At 39.4% G+C, this 15,275-nt stretch overlaps 1 protein-coding gene across 1 annotated transcript in view; it reads left to right on the plus strand.

The window, feature by feature from the left end:
- UBXN4 (UBX domain protein 4) overlaps positions 1 to 15,275 on the plus strand; it is a 33,599-nt gene that overhangs the window by 13,591 nt on the left and 4,733 nt on the right. Inside the window, exons 2-9 of the mRNA XM_048870376.2 lie at positions 2,664 to 2,766; positions 4,089 to 4,117; positions 5,206 to 5,324; positions 6,661 to 6,811; positions 7,275 to 7,383; positions 11,533 to 11,587; positions 11,804 to 11,968; positions 13,790 to 13,917. Coding sequence (XP_048726333.1) covers positions 2,664 to 2,766; positions 4,089 to 4,117; positions 5,206 to 5,324; positions 6,661 to 6,811; positions 7,275 to 7,383; positions 11,533 to 11,587; positions 11,804 to 11,968; positions 13,790 to 13,917 — 859 coding nt within the window. The remainder of the gene's footprint in view (positions 1 to 2,663; positions 2,767 to 4,088; positions 4,118 to 5,205; positions 5,325 to 6,660; positions 6,812 to 7,274; positions 7,384 to 11,532; positions 11,588 to 11,803; positions 11,969 to 13,789; positions 13,918 to 15,275) is intronic.

Raw genomic sequence — 15,275 nt, forward strand, 5'->3', positions numbered from 1 at the left:
AGATCTTCTGCGGCTCATTATATGCATTTGGTTTCTTAATCATTGTATTAACTTTTGTATTTCAAAACAGTAGGAAACATTAGATGAACTTTAACCTTGAAAGAGGAACGGATTACGTAAACAAAAATTGACTCTAGAAATTCACCTCCACTAATGGTTATAGGTTTTAAACTAAATGACATGAGGCATGGTTTATGTAATATAGGTTATCAACTTTTTCATGTTTTGGGTCACATGTTATAGAGATTATACTGTGGGTAACTTCTTACATTTGTGATCTCACAACAACGTTGTGGAAACTGCAGCAATTGCTTACATGGAAAAGCTAATATTAAGCAAGGATTTAGGTATTTTTAGCTATCTAATAGGATAATAGTGTATCCTTTTGAAAAAAGCATGCAGTAAAGTACCTGCCTGCCTCTAAGCAGCTGGAAGCAAGGAGGCGCAGCCAGCACCAAGACAGCAGTGGTCTGTAGATGGCATCTTGGGAACCACTGATGTTAAAGAAGAGTAAAAGACAAATGGGTCAATCCAAAGGATTCCCAGATCAAATAATTTTATAGGTGTTTTTTTTGTTTGTTTTTTGTTTTTGTTCAAAGTTTATTAAATGGAATTATAGGGATCTTTCCAATAGTAATAGAAATAATATAGTAATCAAATGGTCCCAAATTCCTGGAGTACAAAACATGCAAGGAAGAACTCCTCCATGTGGTTGGCAAGCACTTGTCAGCACAGCTGGTTTGAAACAACCCTCCTCCAAGAAGCAGGAAGGCCAAATGGTCTGCTTGAAGTGCAATGCCTGACTAAAGGAATGGGTGTCCCCGCTGTCATTAAAAAAGGAAATAGTAATAACTACTTAATAGAATACTATGTGAGAGTTTTCTTGTGGTCATTCAATAATATATTTATATAATGGAGAGCCAACTAACAGTGTTATGAAATAGCCAGACTTATATAAACAATCCTTATTACAAATGAAAACAAAATAGTGGGTTCTAAACAATTAAGAGTCTCTACAGCTCTAAATAAGACAAATTACTGTGGATTAGTTCTTTCTGGATGACTGCTTATTACAAGTGAATAAATCTGATTAAGATTAATATTTAATCCTCTCCAAACACGTTTTTGATATCATATGTGTAGCTATGCATCAATATCCTGTTTCATCTGTTCAGAATAAAACTGGCTTATAGGCCTTGTCTTTTCTAGGAAAAAAGTTGCGTTCTCTACTATGTTAGTTTATGTAGAAACTAATATGTGGTAAAATCCTAGTGAAAACTAGACAGTTCGTAGTTTTCACACGTTAGTAAGTAAAGATAAACACTAGTGGGAAGCCTAGGGTTTACCTTAATCTGCTAATGTGACAAAACTACAGACTGGCCATATGTTCACTAGGATTTAACTGTATGGTAAGAAAGCACCAGTTTTCCTAATGTGGACACACTCATAGGGAGACTGCTGAAACAATATAGCAAGAGAGAGGCATGCTTACCCTGATGTCTGGATGGGGCTCCACTGAGTAAGAGAGTGACTTCAGTTCATTACGTTGAATTTAGGGGCTGATGCTCTCCCATTAGCTATCAAACCTTTTTTCTGAAACTGCATATTACAAGGAAAATAGCATGCACTTTCACAATTTAATCTTTCAAATATAGTAGGATATATGGTTTATGTTCATGCCTGCATAAAAGTTTTAAATCTAAGTCAAACCAGAAAAAAAGTGTTTGAACAATATTTATTGATAACTAAAAGATGCCTGAATGGATTTTCTCCAGATTTTCCAAAAGTAGTTAAATGGTCTGCCAAGCATGAGAACTTCCAAAATGTAACTTTTGGGACTGGAACATTATAGTAAACAGAGGTTTAGAATGAAAGTTTCTTCTAATTCACTATATTACGCTATTTGCCATATATGTTTGTTGAAAGACTTGACATTTTGGTACATTAGCTACAATTCATTTGTTTGGTCTTACAGTAATTTCACACACAAGGCTTCAGGCACATTTATACTAGCAAATACACAGTAATAATCATAAGCGTTTTACAGAGCTACTTTGTAGCGAGAGAAAAACTGTTAAATGGCCTGTCCCAAAAAACACATTTTTAAAATAAAAAAAAAATTGTGAAGACTGGTTTTCATGAACATTTTAGCAAGCTGCTAGAATTCACTGGCAAATACCATTACTAGCCTTTAGCAAATTAATACAGACTATTCCTAGTTCAAAATGTTCAAGAACTATTTGATGTGAATGTTGATTACCACATGTAAAATGTGTTCCACTGTTCAAATCACAGAAAACTGTTTTCTGTTCATTTTCAAAGAAAATAACAGCCTTTGGGATAATTGGCTTGACTTTGCCCCCATTAACTAATTTATTATTTTAAATTCTAGGCTTTCTTGGATTTTCTTGAAGCATTTACATTTTGTTTTAACCCTCCTTTTCTTGAGTAAGTCTCAAAAAAAACTACAACTTGCAATTGAGAACAAAATAACTTAAAAACAATAAATACATTTTAAAAACCCTGTATTTTATGAAGTTTTCAATCACTTTTGAAGTCAAATTCATGCAAGTTTAGTAAGGCCAGTATCAGATCAGACCAGAACTTGCCGTTTGTGATGTGTTTAGCTTCATGTTAGTGATAAGAAGGCATATCTCTTGCAGGTGATGATGAACAATCCACACAGATGGCTGCAAGTTGGGAGGATCAGAAAGTGACTGAAGCAGCCTCAGATGATTTTGTTGCTATTAAAATTGATATCAAAAGGTTTGGTCACATTCTAACACTTTTCATGTTGTACAGCCTTTTTCAGTTTGGGTTAATAATAATAATAATACCACCTAGCTTTTTAAGACATCTCCCTGACATCTCCTGTTTGCTCTAGGGCAGTGGTTCCCAAACTTGTTCCGCCGCTTGTGCAGGGAAAGCCCCTGGCGGGCCGGGCCGGTTTGTTTACCTGCCGCGTCCGCAGGTTCGGCCGATTGCGGCTCCCAGTGGCTGTGGTTCGCTGCTCCAGGCCAATGGGAGCCGCTGGAAGCTGCATGGGCCGAGGGACGTACTGGCTGCCGCTTCCCACAGCTCCCATTGGCCTGGAGCAGCGAACCGCAGCCACTGGGAGCCACGATCGGCCAAACCTGCAGATGCGGCAGGTAAACAAACCGGCTCAGGCCCGCCAGGGGCCTGCCCTGCACAAGTGGCAGAACAAGTTTGGGAGCCACTGCTCTAGGGCCTCGCATCTGAAGTACATTCAATAGTCTTGGTGCAGCTGGAGGCTAAAAAATTAGCAGATGATGCATATGATTTACTCCAGCTTTAAAAGTATTTTAGTTACATCCTTGACTGCAGTATTGCAGTTGACAGCCAAATCATGGTCTGGTTGATCCTTCTCCTTTCTGAAAGTGAAGAACCACAATAATGAAGTGTTATAAAATCAGACAAATGTGAGTTTTCTAAAAGGACTTTTGAATTTGTCAAGTTAAAGATTTAAGCTAGTTCAGAAATTTCCATGAGTCACAAAAATTGAAAAATCTTGCAGGCCTGGATGTCCCAACAGAAACAAACCTAGGAAATGGGTTGACTTGGGGATCATTGCTGTGCACACAGTAAAAAAACACCAACGTCCCTCACTGAGTTACTCAGAATTGTAGCACTATCCCTGGCTGTGCCCATCTTCTCCATTCCGTAGGCAGCCAGTATATTGAAATTTACAAGAATCCCATTATCTTGAAGCACTCACAGGAGAATTTTTGTAAATTTCATTATACTGCTTGTTGTCAGAGAATCCCGTATTGTACTACCAGTGATCCAAAATGGTGGTGTTATTTTGCCATGTAGTTTCACTAAAATAATCTAGTGTGGACTTTTACAGCCTGTTGCAATAGCCAAGAATGTTGACTATTTCCAATGTATTAATGAGAAAATGTTGCAGAAGCTCATTTTCCATAATCTTGCGAGTCTTTGAACAGTCCCATGTACAATGAGTGGGTGTCACTTATAGGTTGTGATGTGATGAGACTAACTCTTCCTAATCTATGATTGATGTAAAGTGATTAGGATGATCTGCTAAACATATCTTTTGCTTTATACAGCGAAGCATGTCTACAGTTCTCACAAATCTGTATCCTTTTAAAATCAGTTCAAATGTTGCATTTTGTTTGAGATATTTGTTCTTTACAACTACAGGCCCTGTCCCTAGGATTAAGATTCCCAATAAGAGACACTGTTGAAACTGTTTCATAAGGCATAGGAGTATATGTAGAAGATTATATGTAGGAGTACATGTAAATACATATATTTAAAATGCAGTTAAAAGCCATTATGCCCAGCTACTATTCTTCAGTTATTTGGGTAAAGATATGTAATTAGAGCGAGTTCAATAATTGATCACGTAATATCCTCTAAATTGAAGACCATCCTATTTTCCACATAATAGGAATAACCCAGTTATTGGAGACTTGAACGACCATAACTGGTGATATGTACTGGTGTTAATATTTAGAATTACAAAAAATAAATAATTGAGATACTATACTATTAATTGGAGTTGGGATGGAGGAAGAGGAATAAAATGTCTGACTCCAAGGGCTGGATTCCACTTTCAGTTATGCAGATGTAAATCAAGAGTAACTCCATTAAGCATAATAAATAGCCCTCTACTTAAAATTCCTACAATTCTCTGTGGTGGTGGGGACAAAGAGGAAGAGAGAGCAAATTCCATACTTTGTAAGAACATCCTTTGATGTTGAAGATCACTTTCAATATTTCCTTTTTATTCTTTCAATAGCTAGTGTTGATTGAAGTACAACCAGAATGTGAGTGCCATTGATATGACACTCAGATGTGCACTGATTTTAATGGATTTCTTACTATTATTTCATATTCTGCTTAACACTAAAACATAATATGCTTATTCTAAAGCATAGTTGGATTATCTGTAATACCGTTATACATGATACAGTCCTCTAGGATGTTTATGAAATCTTTCACAAACAGTATTGATTTCAGATACATGCATGATTTTCTTTTAAGCCTTGTATTGGAGAGAAGTGCTTTAACTTAAACTAGTCTTTCTGCTCTGTTTTTGAAGTGGTGGATTTCAAATTTATGTGGTGCATTTTCCTTTTCTAGTAGCTTACTCATTAGTTTTTTTTTTAATCTTGCTGCTTTAACTACATCCATTTATTGGCCTTTACTATTACTGTGCAGATCCTGTAGTGTGTATTCCATCCAGCTTCTTTATAGGAGACAATGGAATCCCCTTGGAAGTAATTGCTGGCAGTGTCTCTGCAGAGGAGCTTATTACCAGAATCCACAACGTCAAACAGGTAATAAATGCTTACACACCAGCTTTTTCACTAGAATGAAATATTGTCACAAGAGCTTGTGGCCTTCACCTCTTCAAGACAGCAAACATCATTGGGCCCAAGTGTGTGACCAGAGGAAGCAAGCACTACTGAATCGGTATGCTCTCACCGGCAGCAAAGTTACTTCCCTGTCCAATTATGCAAAGCTGAACTAATTTTGAAAACTGTTTGTCCATGTTAAGTAAACCAATTGTCACAGGAGGTTAAGAGTAGCTACACTATACTGACACAAAAAGAATAGGTGTACTAAACAATTCTTAATCATTGCTCCTTTCAGAGCTATTCTTCTAGCAGGGCTTGGACATGGTTTAATAATGTGACGATAACATGGTCTGTAGTGTTGACTCAAACAAAACAAAACTATCTACATATATGTTTGCAGTGTTATAGCTGTGTTGGTCACAGGATATTCGAGAGACAAGGTGGGTGAGGTAATCTTTTATTGGACCAGCTTCTGTTGTTGAAAGAGACATGCTTTATAGCTTATCACACAGCTCTTCTTCAGGTCTAGGACAGGTATTCAGAGTATCACAACTAAATACAACATCAAAGCTAAATACTGTTAAATCCGGAGGTAGCAACAGGAGTAGCAAATGGGAGTTTTGCAAGGGAGTTATCCAGGTGAAGGAGGAGCAACTACATGACTATGGTGTGAGTTTGTGGACTTTAACTTCCTATTGTGCATGCTTGCTTCCTTGGTGTGTGCCTGCTTGATTGATGTTTATAGTGTGGACTGTTAGGGGGGCTGTGTGCTGAGCCTAGCAGGCTGCTAGGTAAGGTTGAGAGCTTCCTAACAAGGCTCTAGCCTACCATCTTTTGATCCCTAATCCCTTTAGAGCCCTGGACGAGGGGGACGGGACTAACTCAGGGAAAATGCGGGTTTTAAAAGCCAGTTTGTAAGTGACCAGAGTTGCTGCTCCTGTTCACTAACTCATGTGAGTTTTGCAAGGGATTTTAGAGAGGGAGTGTAAGCGCCAGATACACCTAATGAACATTTTCTAAACTTTGGCCAATAACATGTATGGGAACGGTGAGATAAACCTGGTGGAAGCATAAGTTTCTTAATATAGTGTTCACAAGTTTTCAGTGCAGACAGGCTAAGAAAAAAGTTGCAATACAGTTGGAACACAATATATTTGATAACTTATTGAATATTTATTTGTGTATTTTGGACAGGGCTTACAAGGCTTGTCTTCACCCACCAAAGAAAAAATGGTTCATAAGGCTTAAGCTTCAAGCCTGAGAGCACAATCAAAAGTTTGTAGTCTTGTCTGTCACTGCTTTTTTTCTTTCTAAGATGCATGCAGTAAAAAATGAAGCATTAGAGAATGGGAGTGAGTTGTCTGCTCAGAGTCCCTCCTTCCAGGCTAAGACCACTTCTGAAAATGCTCAGTCCAGAACAGTTGATCTTTGTGAAACACAACTTGAGATAATAAGCACTTCTGACGGTAATTAACAACAACATATACCAGTTTGCTCTTCAAATCCTAACAGTATGATTGTCATCTTCTTAAAATTAATATGAATGGTGGTAAAACATTTGTGGCCTTGTTGGGATGACAGTATTTTCTCAGAGCACATCTTGCAGAAAGTCCACTGAAAAAGCCACAAATCCTGTCATCTCACATTGTTGTAGTGAGTAGAAAATTAAGCTCTCTTGTAAGACAGTAATTAATAAATTATTTAACTACAGTGTTCTTAAAATTAAACTCAGTTCTACATATCTGTTCCTCCTTAGGTTATTGACCTTATTAGCAAAGCACTATTTTCAGAGGAATTAGTACTTTGTGAACAGTGGTTCTACACCACAGCCCAGTATGTGTTTTAAGAGGGCAATCGTTAGCAAAAGTAGTAACAAATTACAAATATGCCTTTTTTCCTCCTCTGTACAACTTCCTAAAACACTTGAAGATAGAGCAAATTCAGTCCAGGCAAATCAGTTTCAGGAATCAAATAATTCTTCAGATGAGAGAGTGACTGAGCCACAGCCTGTGAATGACCTTACAACCAAAGTGGAAAGGTTTGTCTTTGGTTTTTTTGTAGACTTTCTATCTATTCTAAAGTACTGTGATTAATTATTACATTTCCTTAGGTTATAACAATGGTAAGAACCAAAGCTGCATGATTAACATATTTCTTGTTCTAAATGAAGTTTTAATGTTCTTCAGAAAATAGCTAAAACTAGTGACTATTTTAATCTTAAGCATCAAATTTCTCAGACGCTAGAGCTAATGGATTTCGCCTTGTAATAATCTGAGTGCCAGGTGCTGATCTACCAGTCGGAGCCAAATCTGTAACATTCTAATTCTCTTAATTTGAAGTGGCCCTTTGTCCCTTCATTAACTGACTTTGTTGCTTGACATGGTAACTAGATGAAGATGGAAAGCCTCCTTTCTCTCATTTTGACTGTGATAAGTTTGGCATGTTAAGCATGCGTTTTGGTAGATCTGGACTCAGTTATTCAACCTTTTTGCTGTTGAATCGAACTCTCAAAACAGTCAGGGAATGTTTTTTATCAAATGGAAGCAGATCTTATTTTCCTTCAAGATATCCTATAAGCAAAGCAAGTTAGATCTTAATAATAGGGATTAATGGAGAGGCTGGGAGTGGGTTGTTGAATAGACATGTTAGTTTCACTCAAATCTGTAGAAAAATATTATTTGGAAATGCAAAGCAGAACTTGATACTGTTCACTGTCCAAGAAAGATTTTGATATTAAACTTGGGTAGAGGTGGGTTGGGTCCTCTAAATAGCTCAATGGAGTGAGTACTGCCAGTGAACAAAGATTGTTTAGTGAATGTCCTAAAAACACCTGAAACTGAGATCTGGCTCCTTAGTAACTCCTGGCTGAGAAGTGTTTAAGTGAAGTAAAAGGTTTTCCTAAAGCAATTAAAGATGCCTGTGCTTTCATTGAATTAGACCTATGGTTATATGGCTAACATAAGGGTAAAAAGATTCCTTTTACTCTGCAATATGGCTTAAATGGAAGAGCGGGGAGCCGGGAAACCCACAGAGTTAAGGTTGCCTGGGGATAGCCCAGACCATTCCAGAATGTCAAGTGCACAAAACTCAAACCTTTGAAAACCAGGAAATACAGAGTTAAGTTAAATAACTGTACAACCTTAACTCTGCCACCCCTGGAGCTGGCAATAGCCCTGGGGAATTATCTGCTTGCACTCCAGCTGCATTCAGTGTGTTAGCTGTAGCTGTATTGAATGATAGAGGAGCAGTTGGAGCAGCTTGGAAGAGCTATGATAGCGATATGTGGAGATCTGGATCCGAGTCCCGTTCCCCCATGTGTGTTATCAAAGGAAGGAGGTATATATATACCTTGACTTTCCAGTCTGCATCATTTCAATACATATTTGTGTTGCTTGTGTCTGTAGCAGGGCACTGGGGTCTTCCTGACATGTGTATTGTCTCTAGTGCGGTGGGATATGAGAGTAGTCTGTGGATTTAGTGATGAGTAGTGGGAGGTATAGATTTAGGTGGTATCTTGTGTCTAAGTGTGAAGGGCCTATAAAAGGGTATGAAGTGGTTGTTAATTTTTGCAAGTGTGTTATTCTGTTGAGTAAGTAGGCTTAGTGTTTGAGTGACGGAGTAGCATCTGTCCATTACCATGAAAAAGCAGAGTGGGGGAGTGTGTAATGTTTTATAGGCATATTGGGACATCACTCAAAGAACTGACAGGTTTCAGAGGAACAGCCGTCTTAGTCTGTATTCGCAAAAAGAAAAGGAGTACTTGTGGCACCTTAGAGACTAACCAATTTATTTGAGCATGAGCTTTCGTGAGCTACAGCTCACTTCATCAGATGTATACCGTGGAAACTGCAGCAGACTTTATATACACACAGAGAATATGAAACAATACCTCCTCCCACCCCACTGTCCTGCTGGTAATAGCTTATCTAAAGTGATCAACAGGTGGGCCATTTCCAGCACAAATCCAGGTTTTCTCACCCTCCACCCCCCCCCCACAAATTCACTCTCCTGCTGGTGCTAGCCCATCCAAAGTGACAACTCTTTACATAATCAAGTCGGACTATTTCCTGCATAGATCCAGGTTTATGCTATCATGTGCCAGCAATGCCCCTCTGCCATGTACATTGGTCAAACTGGACAGTCTCTACGTAAAAGAATAAATGGACACAAATCAGATGTCAAGAATTATAACATTCATAAACCAGTCAGAGAACACTTCAATCTCTCTGGTCACGCAATCACAGACATGAAGGTCGCTATCTTAAAACAAAAAAACTTCAAATCCAGACTCCAGCGAGAAACTGCTGAATTGGAATTCATTTGCAAATTGGATACTATTAATTTAGACTTAAATAGAGACTGGGAGTGGCTAAGTCATTATGCAAGGTAGCCTGTTTCCTCTTGTTTTTTCCTACCCCCCCCCCCCCAGATGTTCTGGTTTAACTTGGATTTAAACTTGGAGAGTGGTCAGTTTAGATGAGCTATTACCAGCAGGAGAGTGAGTTTGTGTGTGTATGGGGGTGGGGGGGATGTGAGAAAACCTGGATCTATGCAGGAAATAGCCCGACTTGATTATGTAAAGAGTTGTCACTTTGGATGGGCTAGCACCAGCAGGAGAGTGAATTTGTGTGGGGGGGTGGAGGGTGAGAAAACCTGGATTTGTGCTGGAAATGGCCCACCTGTTGATCACTTTAGATAAGCTATTACCAGCAGGACAGTGGGGTGGGAGGAGGTATTGTTTCATATTCTCTGTGTGTATATAAAGTCTGCTGCAGTTTCCACGGTATACATCTGATGAAGTGAGCTGTAGCTCACGAAAGCTCATGCTCAAATAAATTGGTTAGTCTCTAAGGTGCCACAAGTACTCCTTTTCTTTCAAAGAACTGAGTTAAGGTTGTATGGGCATTTACTTAATTCTGTATTGCCTGGTTTTCAGAAGTTTAAATTTTGTGAACTCAACATTTTAGAGGGACACAAGCTATCGCCAGGGAACTGTAACTCTGTGTTAACAAAGTTTTTTTTGCCATTTAATTTCCTAGTGTTTTAAACAGAATAAGTGTGTGTTAGTGTTCATTTAGACAGCTGTACTCCTCACCTAGGGTTGCAGGTGATATGCTACTGAGCTAGGTAATCAAGACCTAACTTTTATATAGTGCTTAGATCTCAAAGAACCTTACATTATTATCCCCATTTGGCAGATGGGAAACTGAGGTGCACAGAGGTTGAAGTGACTTGCCCCAAGTCACCCAGTGGGCCAGTGGCAGAGCTAAGAATAATCCCAGTTCAGTTGCCTTTCCACTGGAATGGGCATGATGGCTGTGCTTTGTTTGACTTGTTTGCAATGTGTAACTGGAGCAATGTGCCCTGGTTTGGATTTGAATTCTCAGTGCATGGGTTAGTGCTCAAATTCGATGATCACGACTCATTCTTGGAACTGCTCAGGTCCTATGATTTAGAGGTAATTCTCCAGATACTTAGCCATGTGCAGAGTGAGAGGCTATACAACTACTTTAGTCTAGTCTCTTTGCTCTCAATACATCATCTTCCTGCTCAATAAATACACCAGCCTGAAGAATTTATCACTTATGTATCTGATAAATCTCCAGCCATTTCCTGGTTCAGTTCCAGAAGGACTAAAGCTATTACCGTTGTTGAGAGGGCGAATTCAAATGGATGAAGAAACAATGTGGCCCTGGGGAACCTGCTCAGTTGCACGGGGAGGCAAGGACCTTCTGGAGCTCCTAAACTCTACTTATGGATAGATGTATGGGAAGGGACGTGCAGTGCTCCTGATCTTCCCATTGGTACTGAATTTGAAATCTTGGTTATGGCGTTTTCTTTTTCCATTTATAGAGTGAAATATTCAACCATAAAAATGTGATATTTTTACACAGTCAGTTAATGATAAATGATAGAAGGCATATATTAAAACAGCTAACATCAAATTATTGGAGACTAGAAACTGGTTGGTGAATCAGCACCCAATTTTCCACATAAGGCAAACCCTATTGGTTAATATAGAATAGCTCCATGAAATAGGATTACTCTCATAAATTCATAGTCATCTTCATTAATAATTTTTGACAGAATTGAATTTTGTCTTATCCTTTTAAAAGCCAAAATGAAAATGTTAACATTTCAAACCACAGTTGTAAGTTCTCTTTTAATCTTGGTGGTTTTTATTTAGAATAACAAAAAAACTTGAAGAAAAACGAGAAGAGAAGAGGAAAGAGGAGGAACAGGTAAAATGTAACAATTTATTACTATCAGTGGTATTCTTATTTGGTTTTGCTTTCAGTCTCTGAGATCTTTCTTTAAATAACACTCATATAAAAACTAGATTTAAAATCTAATCTAATCTTCAGTGCAGGCTCCAGTTCAGTTAAATCAAGCTTTGCCCTTGTTCAAAAGAAATATTTTGTTGTTTGAATTCTGTAATGTGTGTCATCTTCCTTCAGAAGGAAATTAAGAAAGAAATTGATCGAAGAAAAACGGGGAAAGAAATATTGGACTACAGAAGACGACACGAAGAAGAATTGACAAAGCGAATGTTAGAAGAAAGGAGCAGAGAAAAGGCAGAAGAAAAAGCAGCTAGGGAGCGTATAAAACAGCAGATTGCAATGGTGATGTTTTTATTTTTTAAATATAGATAAATTGATCAGATTACTTGGGATTTAGTAACTCATTGCAAGGCCGCTCCCTCCCACCCTCTCAGTCTACTGGAAGACTAAAATAACAGATTGTACACCTATTGTAAAAGTGTTTGAATCTCATCCTTGCCCCTCCCCCCTTTTTTTTTTGCTGTTGGAAGCTGTGCTTTCAGTTAATGGTTACTGCTGTCAGAGCTTCTGTAGGCTGTAGATTTTTACAAGAATCCAATTTTTCAGTTTGCAATCAAGAATTTGTTTTTCTTTATACAAAAATCCATTGAAAATGGATTGTGCACACAAACAAAAGCAAAAGGTTCCTTTTTCTCACATACCAAGCAGCAATTAGCTCAGCATATGGCAGAGACCAGAACAAGTTCAATGGGGCATGAGAGAGATGTGCTATTTTTTGAATTGGTTACTAGTACTTTGTGCATTTAGTTCCCTAATAATAATTTTATATGTTTAAAAAAAGTCTAGTGATGTGTCTCTTCTCATTCTGTCTCTGAGCGAATGTAATGATACCAGAGCTTCTCTGAATATCACGTGAGCAATATGGAGACTATCATGAGAGGCATCGCTGGGCACAAGAGTGGCTACATACTGTTAAATGTGGTTTAGAAATGCAGAGAGAGATGGCGTGAAATCACCTTGAAGCCCACATCTTCGCAGTTGCCTTCAAAATTAAAAACATTTCTTGTTAAATAGTCACATCTCAACCAATAGAAATGCCTCCTTCTAGATCAGTGTTTTTCAAATTGTGGGTTGCGACTCACTAATGGGTCGCCTTGCTCTGGTCAGGGACATTAAAAGTCCTGTCGGTGGTGCTGCCGAGCTAAGGCAGGCTAGTGCCTACCTGTTCTGACACCGCGCTGCGCCCTGGAAGCAGCCAGCAGCAGGACTAGCTCCTAGGTGGGGGGGCCACTGGGCTCTGCCCGCTGCCCCCGCCCTGAGCACCGGCTCCGCACTCCCATTGGCCGGTTCCCAGGACTGGGGAGGGGCGATGCTTGCGGGCAAGAGTTGCACGGAACCGCTTGCGCGCCTCCACTTAGAATCCAGACCTGCTGCTGGCCGCTTCCAGGGCCTGCCTCTGCACCCTGGCTGCACTGCTGACCGGGAGCTGCTGGAGGTAAGTCCGCGCTCCAACCCCGCACCCCTGCCCTGAGCCCCTCCCAAATCTGCAACCCATTCTTGCACCCCAAACCTCTCCTCCCCAGCCCCACTCCAGAGCCCTGACTCCCTGCCCCAGCCCTGAACCTCCCCCAAACTTGGAACCCTTTCCTGCACCCCAAAGCCCTCATACCTAGCTCCACCCCAGAGCCTGCACCCCCAGTCTTGAGCCCCTCCCACACTCCAAACCCCTCATCCCCAGCTCTGTTGAGTCATGGGTGTCCACAATTTTCTTCAACTGGGTCCCCAGAAAAAAAGTTTGAAAACCACTGTTCTAGATGATTCTCAGAACTTCATCATTATAACTTCCTGTGATTAGAAATTAGGGCTTGCATTAGTGTTATACCAAAATCTGTTTTAGAAAAATTTGAACAAGCTTGAATTCCAGTATTCAGTAGAATGAATAATTTATCAAATAACAAGATACAGGCTGAACAGTTAGGCGAGGGGAGGTATTTCTCTCCTGCAGTGTCTGCAACATGACTGGCTTGGCCTCTTTTTCTCCTTTCCTCGGCTCTTGTCAAGAGCAAATTTTTAATTGCAGATTGCGTCAGTTACTCTGTCTGAACAGGTATTAACACACATTTTACAGCACAAGGTAACAGATTTGTGTTTGTCGCATTAAAGGATCGTGCTGAAAGAGCAGCTCGTTTTGCAAAGACAAAGGAAGAAGTAGAAGCTGCAAAAGCTGCAGCTCAACAAGCTAAGCAGGCTGAAGTGGAAGCTAGAAGAGAAGCCTCTCAGAAGGAGAGAAGGTGAACAGTGTGCCAGTATACAAATGTGTATTTTTGGGGAGGGAGGTGAGCAAACTACTAGCCTTGTCTCTAAAGTAGACACTTTTTTACCGGAGCCTAATCTACTAGATAACACTATGCTGGAATGATTAAACATTGTTGATGTAAGGTAAGCTTGTTGATTCTTTCAAGAAATATGTGTATTTTCTAGTTATCTGCTTGAAGCACATTATTCATGGAGGCTCTCAGACTGATAAATAATATGATCAGGAATAAACAGAAATCTTATTCAGAATTAACAACTTTTTCCCCCGTGCATTAAGTTAGAGAAGCTTATTGTCCGTTTTTCATTTTTTCAACTTGATGTACGTACAGACATGTGGCTTTCTTTTATTATCAGGAGCAGGTTTGTTTTCTTACATCACCTATTTTCACTTATGCGTTATTTCTATGGACATCTAGTTTGTGCTGGTTAGGGCCCTAGGCTCTATGATAGGCAGTAAGATCATAGATTCAGGTTAAAAAGAGAGGATTTTATCATGCAGCTTGACTGTACTTATCTATCAGTCTTTTTCATCAGTATGTAAAAGTGCAGAGGACTTACTAGAATTTTGTAAAATGTCTGTTATATTTACTTATGTGAATTAGAAGCCCAGCAGTATCTTTTGCATCTACACTAGTATTTTCCACTTTTGTAGTGCTGGTTTAGCTCGAAAGGATAGAAGCTCTACCTTGACAACAGTCATTTCAGCAATACTGGACTGTCTTCTAGCTCTGAAGCAATCTGGACTTTCAATCAGCTCTATAATAGGGCCATCTAGTACATCACTCTGCTATCACTTGTTCCCTCCAGTTTACAGTAGTAATGTTCCTTGGAACCTTGAGGAATCTTGTTCGTGTTATTCCACCACTTCTAGAGCCCACTCCCTCAGTATGATACTTGAGAATATTAAATTATTAGCAGTGTTGATGGATCTCCCCTTAGCAACCTGTTCTGTTATCACTTATCTATGCAGACTGCCTTTTTTTTTTTTTAGTGGTCATTTCATCTGCTCACAGAGTATGGCAGATTCAGGCCCTCAGGGTGGGTCCCCCCTACATAGTGTTTCATAAGGACAGGGTCATTCTCAGACCTCATCTCAAGTTCTTGTCCACAGTTGTTCCATGTAAACTAGTTCATTCATCTCCCAGTTTTCTTCCATAAGCCCCACTCAATCTTGAGGGAAGCTCATTGTCCTTTTATGTTGATTAGGACAAAATCATTTAGAGGTACATTTAATCTATTGCTTTGTAGAGGTCAGGAAATATTTTCATATTATCTAAATGGGTATCTAACTGTATAAAGATATGTTACGAGTTGGCCAGGTTAGATACATCTA

The sequence above is a fragment of the Caretta caretta genome, chromosome 11, assembly GCF_965140235.1.
Source record: "Caretta caretta isolate rCarCar2 chromosome 11, rCarCar1.hap1, whole genome shotgun sequence".
Classification (NCBI taxonomy): Eukaryota; Metazoa; Chordata; order Testudines; family Cheloniidae; genus Caretta; species Caretta caretta.